Source organism: Lemur catta, chromosome 17 (genome assembly GCF_020740605.2).
Source record: "Lemur catta isolate mLemCat1 chromosome 17, mLemCat1.pri, whole genome shotgun sequence".
NCBI classification, from domain to species: Eukaryota; Metazoa; Chordata; class Mammalia; order Primates; family Lemuridae; genus Lemur; species Lemur catta.
The window spans coordinates 42,082,134-42,091,034 of record NC_059144.1 but is presented as its reverse complement, the minus strand read 5'-3'; the positions used below and the strand labels follow the sequence as shown (position 1 = coordinate 42,091,034).

The window sequence follows — 8,901 nt, the reverse complement described above, 5'->3', positions numbered from 1 at the left end:
CTTGAAGGGATCCTGGCAGGCTTTGCCCGAGGAGATGGGTTCCAATTTTAGGTGAAGTTAAAAACACTCTAACAGCCTAAAATCAAACCATTTTTATTTCAAACATAGGTGTACCCTCATTTCCCTAAACCTGATCTGTAAAACCTTAGGTTTGCCCAAAGATAAGTGAGTGGAATGATAATAGGCTTTTGTACAGCAATTCCATTATGAAAAAGCCCCTTTCAGCCCACCCCCAGCTCCTGTTAAAACCCGTTCTCATCCACACTGGGGTGTGTGTGAGCGTGTGTGTTCTCCTGGAACATGCCCATAGCAGCAGTTGACACTCAGGTATTGGAAGTAGTTTCCATCTGAAATTGATAAACCTTGCAGGTACCATGCACTTCCATCTGGGATTGGGCTGGGGGCAGGGGTGGTGATTTTAAAAAACAAAGTATTATCCTCTTACTTCTTTTCTATGCGCCAGCTTAATTTTGGAGAGCTGCTTTGCCATAATCCAGGGTTCTTAAACTCAAATGCTGAGGGGGCCAGAAAGGAAACACACATGAGTGAAGGGGAGTGGGTGTCCAGAAGACAGCAGGGAGGGGCGAGGGCTGTGGCGCAGTGGAGCGGGCTTGCGCTGCCTACAGAGGACAGCCATTTCTCAGCTGGAATTTGGGCCAAGTGTTGCCAGATATGCTGGTTGTTTAAGAGAAGCCAAGAATATGGATTTTTACATGAAATTTCTCAATTTTCAAAAATTTGTCCAAGCGAGTAAAATATTTGTGAACCAAATTCAGCCCATGAGCTGGTAATGAATAAGCAATTTTATTCTAGCAGTGCAAACCCTTACCTTTGTGGGTTGAGAGGGAAGGAGTCCATGCAAGCTGATATTTTGACCTCAGTTCCCCAGAAGTACCCTCATCATGTGGATCTCATCAACAGGAAATGTACTCATTCCACAAGCACTTTTTGTGCTCTTCCACTGCTGGGCACAGGGGTTCGAAGATGAACAAAGTACAGTTCTTCCCCCAAGGAGCAAGCAGTCGAATGAATGAACCAGGTTTCACACAGAGAATTCTAAAACTGGGTGGTAAGTGTCATGAAGACAAATGCAGCAGTTGTAAGATGAGAGGGTTCTTGATTTAGCTAGAAGAGCAAAGGAAGGTTTCCTGGAGGAGCCCTGTCATACCTGGGAGAACCCGGCTGTCCCGTTCACCTCTGTATCCTCAAGGTGTGCAGTCCCCAAACCCTGGGCGGCAGACCAGTTCCAGTCCGTGGCCTGTTAGGAGCCGGGCTGCATGGCAGGAGGTGAGTGGCAGGGGACTTAGAGAAGCTTCGAAGCTTCCTCTGTATTTACAGCCATTCCCCATCGCATGCCACCCCCTGTCCCCCCCACCCCCCAATTTGTGGAGAAATTGTCTTCCATGAAACTAGTCCCTGGTGCCAAAAAGGTTGGGGACTGCTGCTCAAGGTGATGTTTGCTGGCACATCACCTGGAAATTGCGCATTTCTTTGTCCATTGCCTCTTATTTACAGCAAGTGATACCTGTTTTCCGTTTATGGAAACAATGTAAGGTAGCCCTTTAAGATAAATACTAATAGTTAATAGTAATAATAGACAAGAATTATTAAGTACTCCTGGAGAACATTTAGGAGATTAAAAATAAATAAATATATAAATATTTTCTAAAAGAATTATTGAGTACCTACTAGGTGCCAGGCACTGCATTAAGTGCTCTTATGTGCGTACTTCGTTTTGTCCTCTCAGTAATCCTGTGAAGTAGGTCGCTTGGTTGTGTGCGTTTTACAGATGAGGCAATTGAAACACATCAAGGTTGAGTAACTTGCCCAGGATGTGTGGCTCAAAGTCTGTGTTTATAACCAGTACAGCAGCATTATGGACGTTTGGGGCCAGATGATGCTCTGTTGTGGGGGGTTGTCCTGTGCATCGCAGGACTATAGCAGAGTCCCTGGCCTCTACCTACAGTATGCCAGTATCATCCCCCAGTCATAACCACCAAAAATGCCTCCAGACACTGGCACATGTCCCCTGGGGGACAAAATCACCCCTGGTTGAGAACCATAGGTCTACACTAAGCTGCCTGTCGAAGCTAAATACCCCCCAAAATGGGTTCATTTAAAATAAAGTGTTAAATAAAATGACGGTACAGGCGTTGCATGACAGTCCACTAGAATGTCAGCTGGTGGGGGAAGGGGAGCTTTCCCATTCTGTGTGCCAATGTGTCCTAGTGTGTCAGGCAGTGCCTTCACACAGCAGTGCCCAGGACACTCCTAACACCATGGCCTTGGGGGGTTGGGGGCGTCAGCCTTCGCGTGTGGGGAGAACATGCCAGTGAAGACGTGCGGAACCGCGTTGTCAGTTGGAGCTCAGGGGTCACTGAGGGTCTTTCCTCCCTTCTCCCCCCGCAGGCTGGAGAGATATGTGAAGGCCCAAAATGACCCTCCTACCGGGAGACAACTCCGACTACGACTACAGCGCCCTGAGCTGCGCCTCGGACGCCTCCTTCCACCCGGCCTTCTTCCCGCAGCGCCAGCCCCTCAAGGGCGTCTTCTACCGCCGCGCGCAGCGGCTGCGGCCGCAGGACGACCCCCGCCCGGGCGGCCAGCCCGAGGACCGCCGGCGACAGATCATCATCAACGTGGGCGGCAGCAAGTACTCGCTGCCCTGGACTACGCTGGACGAGTTCCCGCTGACGCGGCTGGGCCAGCTCAAGGCCTGCACCAACTTCGACGACATCCTCAACGTGTGCGATGACTACGACGTGACCTGCAACGAGTTCTTCTTCGACCGCAACCCGGGCGCCTTCGGCACCATCCTGACCTTCCTGCGCGCCGGCAAGCTGCGGCTGCTGCGCGAGATGTGCGCCCTGTCCTTCCAGGAGGAGCTGCTGTACTGGGGCATCGCCGAGGACCACCTGGACGGCTGCTGCAAGCGCCGCTACCTGCAGAAGATCGAGGAGTTCGCCGAGATGGTGGAGCGGGAGGACGAGGAGGACCCGCTGGACAGCGACGGCCGCGACAGCGACGGCCCGGCCGAGGGCGAGGGCCGCCTGGGCCGCTGCATGCGGAGACTGCGAGACATGGTGGAGAGGCCGCACTCGGGGCTGCCCGGCAAGGTGTTCGCCTGCCTGTCCGTGCTCTTCGTCACCGTCACCGCCGTGAACCTGTCTGTCAGCACCTTGCCCAGCCTGAGGGAGGAGGAGGAGCAGGTAAGAGCCCACAGCCGGCGGGGAGACTCCTACAGTGAGGGAAGGGGCCCAGAGGAGGAGACAAAGCAGTCTGCTGGACCCCTGTCCACATCCTCCAGCCCTCCCATTGTCATCTCCCCCAAGAAGCCTTCCCTGACTGCACGCTGGCTGAATAGCATCCCCAGTCCCTCCTGACATCGTGCCGTGTGACAGTGTGTTTGCATATGTGTCTGATTCCCTGTTAATATGTGAGCACTGTAGGGTTGGTGGCCATGCCTGTGCCTGTCCCTACTGTGTCCCCTCCCCCACCCCCCTAGTCTAGAACAACCTCCAGCACAGACAGGGCACTGAACCGCTATGTGTTGAATGAACAAATGAGTGAATAAATGCGTGCTGTGATTTATGATGTGTCTGGCTCTAGGCTAAGCATTTTACATACATCATCAAAATGTATCTCAAACACTTGAGTCCTTTCGCAGACTTCTTAATCCCTTGTATAATAATAGCCCAGACACATTTTCTGGGTCCTGAAAATGATTTTTATTGATAGGCGTGTTTCGTGTACATGTCTTCAAATGGTGAGCATTTCTTTGTGTTAAATAACAGAAAACGTAAAGCATTTACTCCAGGGCCTGACACAGGGTATGTGCTTCATTCCAAGGGCTCCCACTTACAGAGCAGTTCACAGGAGCCGGGACCTGGGCTGAACGCTCCACCTGTCTCGTCTTCTCTGCAAATCCCCCAGCAGCCCTGTGGGGGACATGTTCTCACGCCCATCTGGTGGTTGAGGACATTGAGGCAGAGCGGCTTTGCCCAAACTCAGGTCCAACTGAGTCCAAAGTCTGTGCTCTTAAACATGGAACTCTGGGTCCCACATGGCAGCCTGGGGACCCAATATAGCCCCACAGAAGTATGTGGTTGGCTCACACCACATTTCCCCAAAATTTGACTTATTAACATTTAAAAGTAAGGCATTTTTCATATAAAAATTCAAACTCCTAGCTCCTCTTGAGAAAAACTGTGAGGTTGGCCAGGAGAGGTGGCTCACACCTGTAATCCTAGCACTCTGGGAGGTGGAGGCAGGAGGATCGCTTGAGCCCAGGAGTTTGAAACCAGCCTGTGAACAAGAGTGAGACCCCATCTCTACTAAAAATAGAAAAATTAGCCACATGTTGTGGCTCGCACCTTTAGTCTCAGCTACTTGAGAGGCTGAGGCAGGAGGATCACTGAGCCCAGGAGTTTGAGGTTACAGTGAGCTACAGTGATGCCACTGCACTCTACCCAGTGTGACAAAACAAAACTCTGTCCAAAAAAAAAACCCTATAAGGTCGCCAGCTCTCCCACACACAGCCTGCCTTCCCACAGGGCAGCCCTTGGTGGGAGCTGAGTCCACAGAGGTGTCTTCCTCCCCGGTTCAGCCTCCTTATGAATCAGACCCATGGCTCTTAGAGTCAGTGACCCTTTTCTTACACGTGGGGATTCTGGAAGCCAGTTTCAGAAAGACCAAAAAGTCTCAGACAGGTACCAGTTGCATAGGCATTGGAAAAATAGATATAGCGGTATGAACTGAACATAAATGTCATGCCAGCCAGCATTTATTGAGCACTGACTGTGTGCCCTGCATGTGGTAAATGCTTTACGTGCACGCTCTGATATGACATTGGACATACTGGCCATATGAGAATTCCTCCACATACGTGTATCATGGAGGAAGTAGCAATAGCTGTTACATCTATAATCCATAGAGGGTTGCTGGCACTTGTGTTAAATGTTGAATTTTAAAAACAGGTGTTAAGGAAACAGCACTCAACTAGTCAAATTAACTAACTTTTGATAAGCATAAGGGTAGTGATGAAGAGGTCAGGGCTAAAGCCAGACAGCCTGAATATGGATTCCACTGGGTGAGCTCTAGCTGTGTACCTGTGGACAAGTTACTTAACCTCTCTGTGCCTCAGTTTCCTCACCTGTCCAAGGCGGCTATAAACAGGCCCACCTCACTGTGTCGTGAGCCTTCAGTGAGCCCTCGGGAAGTGATGGGAAGTGATTGGAAGAGATGCGGAATGAGTATGCAGAAAGTGCTAACTCTAAGGATTTATATGCACCTATCAAAAAGAAAAAGAAAGAAGAGAGAACATGCTCACCATTTGAGACCTGTCTGGAAGTCTCTGTACTTAGTGTAGATTTCTTCTCAGCTCTAACATCTTGGTCCCTGATCTTATCAGGAAAATACTAATAAATTCACTGTTTTATTCAAATTCTGATACTTGCTTTAAAAAAAAAATAATACCTGGCCTTTTTTATGATTCAATGAAAATGCTGTTCTTAAACTTCCATTTTGGGGATTCACTGTGGGATTCAGTGTTTCACTTGCTCCTTGTGCATACATTTGAGCACCAGCTGTGTGCAGGCACTACGGGGGGGCAGAGTGACCAGGACAGGTCTCCCAACCTCAGGGAGCTTCAAGTCTATTGGGGTGGGAGTAACAGCCCCCCCAATGACCATAAGTATGAGGCACAAGCCCAGGGGGCTCTGTGAGAGGCCCACCCACATTGCTGGGGCTACTTAGAGGGGGCACACCTAGGAAGGCTTCCCAAAGGAGGGGGCTTCCTGTCCCAGATGTTTGAGACCTTAGAGCCCCACCAAGTATGAGCTCATATCTCCAGCCCCAAACATATTCCTAGAGAGAGAACTATTAAAGTGGAACTTGTAGAACCCAGCTGTGCCCAAGAACGTACAAGATGCCCCAGGATGGAACCATTTTTGCCTTTTCTCTCTGCCAAAGGCCCCTTCGAGGGTGAGCCCAGTTATACCCCAGACTGGAGAGACGAGCTGGCAGCCTGCATGCCAAATTCCACATGAAGATGTGTTTTAGTGGCCCATAGAGTGTTTTCTCTGCATTGAATTATCACCAGCACTTAAATCAACATTTTATCTGTTTAACCAACAATTATCGCCAACATTTATCACCAGGAGATTTCACATAAAACTGCACATTTCCAGCTTCTCTTTAAAGCTTTAGTGAGACAATCTGAGCCTGAATTCTCCTGGGGCAGTGACAGGGGCGCTAAGCAAGACTGCAGAGCTCGCCTAGGGCCCTAGCCCTACCTAGCCCATTGCCCGTCTCCTCTGCCTGCCTGGCCCCTGCTGACTTCCGAGTTTGCACACCGCTACCCCCAGCCCAGTGCTCTTCCATTCACTCCCCTAACAACCGTGCATTGAGCACCTGCCGTGTGCTGGGCCTTTCTAGGCACTAGGGGTCCAGGCAGTGAACAACACACACCAACTGACCTGCCCTGTGGGGCTCTAATCTGCTGGGCCGGCCAGGGTGGGATGTGGATACAGACAATAAACATGACAGATAAGTCACTTACAACGCATATCAAAAGATGATGATCGCTGTGAATAAATAAAGCTGGGAAGGGAAATTTGGGTGCAGGAAAAAGGGGGATTTTAAATAGAGGGGTCACAAAAGGTCTTTCTGAGAAGTGGTGATTGAAGCAGAGCTGGAGGCAGGGAAGGCAGGAGCGACTTGTGTGTTGGGGAGGAGTGACCCAGCAGCGGAAGCCGGGCTGGGGATGAGCCGGGGTGTTAGAGTGAGGAGGGGGTCTGTGAGGCTGGGGTGGAGGAGGAGGTCAGAGAGGCAACAGATGGACAGATGGACAGCCCATGCGCACCCCGGGGAGGACTCTGGCTGTTCCTCAGAGGCTGTTGGGAGCCGTGGAGGGTGCTGAGCAGAGGGACAGGATCTGGTTTATGCTCTCAGGATCCCTCTGGCCATGTGCGGACACTGCACTGCGGGGATGAGGGAGCCCAGGGACGAGGTGACTGCAACTGTCCCGGTGAGAGAGGATGGTGGCCAGGCCAGGTGGGGACAGTAGACAGAGAAGAGGTTTGATTCTTGCCTTGTTTTAAATGAAGAGCGAAGGAGAGTTCCCGGGGGTGACACGAAAGGTGTGCAAGAGAGGTGGAAAGGATGAGGCAGGTCTCTAGTCCTGAGCAACTGGACGGTCGGGATTGCCCATAGCGAGGGAGGGAGGACCACCCAGGGGCAGGAGAAACCAGGAGCCCAGCGTAGGCCTGTCTGACACCAGGCAGTATCGTCAGGGAGGCAGCCGGTTGGGGTCTGGCATTCAGGGCCAAAGTCTGGGCTGGAGAGAGAGACGATGAGTGGCCAACATAGAGGTGGCGCTTAACGCGCCAGGCCCGGGAGTGCACACAACTAGAGAAAGGCCCCAGGGCGACCGGCATGGAGAGGCAGGTGAGCCAGGCCCAGGGCACCGTCTGCCCAGGTGGCCCAGTGCCCACCCACGGCAGAGCTTCCATGCTCCCTCCCCGCTGGGACTGCTGACCTGTCCCGTGTCCTCTCCCCTCTCTCCCAGGGCCAGTGCTCCCAGATGTGCCACAACGTCTTCATCGTGGAGTCGGTGTGCGTGGGCTGGTTCTCCCTCGAGTTCCTCCTGCGGCTCATCCAGGCGCCCAGCAAGTTCGCCTTCCTGCGGAGCCCGCTCACGCTCATCGACCTGGTGGCCATCCTGCCTTACTACATCACCCTGCTGGTGGACGGCGCCGCCGCGGGCCGCCGAAAGCCCGGCGCCGGCAACAGCTACCTGGACAAGGTGGGGCTGGTGCTGCGCGTGCTGCGGGCGCTGCGCATCCTGTACGTGATGCGCCTGGCCCGCCACTCCCTGGGGCTGCAGACGCTGGGGCTCACGGCCCGCCGCTGCACCCGCGAGTTCGGGCTCCTGCTGCTCTTCCTCTGCGTGGCCATCGCCCTCTTTGCCCCCCTCCTATATGTCATCGAGAACGAGATGGCCGACAGCCCCGAGTTCACCAGCATCCCCGCCTGCTACTGGTGGGCCGTCATCACCATGACAACTGTGGGCTATGGGGACATGGTCCCCAGGAGCACCCCGGGCCAGGTGGTGGCCCTGAGCAGCATCCTGAGTGGCATCCTCCTCATGGCCTTCCCCGTGACCTCCATCTTCCACACCTTCTCCCGCTCCTACCTGGAGCTCAAGCAGGAGCAGGAGAGGGTGATGTTCCGGAGGGCCCAGTTCCTCATCAAAACCAAGTCGCAGCTGAGCGGCATGTCCCAGGACAGTGACATCTTGTTCGGAAGTGCCTCCTCAGACACCAGAGACAACAACTGAAGCCAGAGGACACCCCTGCCCTGTCTGCCATCCACTGCAGAAGCCCCCACAGGGACATGCCACCGTGAGTCCGGCCCTGGTATAGGACTGACTTGAACCATGCCCCAGGAAGAACATCAGAAAGGTCAGCGTGGGTCTTGCCCCGCCATGACCAGAAGAGAAACATCTGGGTCACGAGCCCAGCCCTGCTCTGGCCGATGTCTGTTTCCTGCAACAAGGAGGTGGCTTGTTCTTCCCGCTGTGTAAATAGTGAGCCCAGCAAAAACTTGCATTATGGGTCTGCGTGGAGGAGAACGTACAAACAGCAGCGGCCGCGTCTGTCTCTAATGTGGATGGCGGCTAAGGAAAGGAAACTGACGACAAAGAGAGAAAATGCCTTCCCGGGGCTCTCGCACAAGACAGAGCTGTGTTTCCCAGCACAGCCGGCCGGCGTGGGTGCTGGAAGTAAAAGGGCCGGCGCCCTGGGGTGTTCTGGCCTGGTGGGGCCCACGTGGGGTTGGAGGGAAAGGGGGAGCAGAGACCCTTCCAGCAAAATGCCCAGTAAACACCGCGTTCTCTCTCTC

General features: G+C 53.2%; 1 protein-coding gene across 1 annotated transcript; it reads left to right on the top strand.

Annotated features, from left to right (window-relative positions):
* Positions 1-2,409: 2,409 nt before the first annotated feature.
* On the top strand, positions 2,410-8,627 carry KCNG1 (potassium voltage-gated channel modifier subfamily G member 1). The gene is made up of 2 exons (XM_045529268.1): positions 2,410-3,209; positions 7,568-8,627. Exons 1-2 carry the CDS (start codon positions 2,436-2,438, stop codon positions 8,336-8,338), a joined length of 1,545 nt encoding a protein of 514 aa, XP_045385224.1. The 5' UTR covers positions 2,410-2,435; the 3' UTR covers positions 8,339-8,627.
* Positions 8,628-8,901: the final 274 nt, after the last annotated feature.

Bases quoted from the DNA above. Each gene is read 5' to 3' on its own strand.
- KCNG1 (XM_045529268.1), top strand. From the start codon at position 2,436: ATGACCCTCCTACCGGGAGACAACTCCGACTACGACTACAGCGCCCTG. The intron at 3,210-7,567 runs GTAAGAGCCCAC...CCTCTCTCCCAG, and splicing joins TGAGGGAGGAGGAGGAGCAG to GGCCAGTGCTCCCAGATGTG.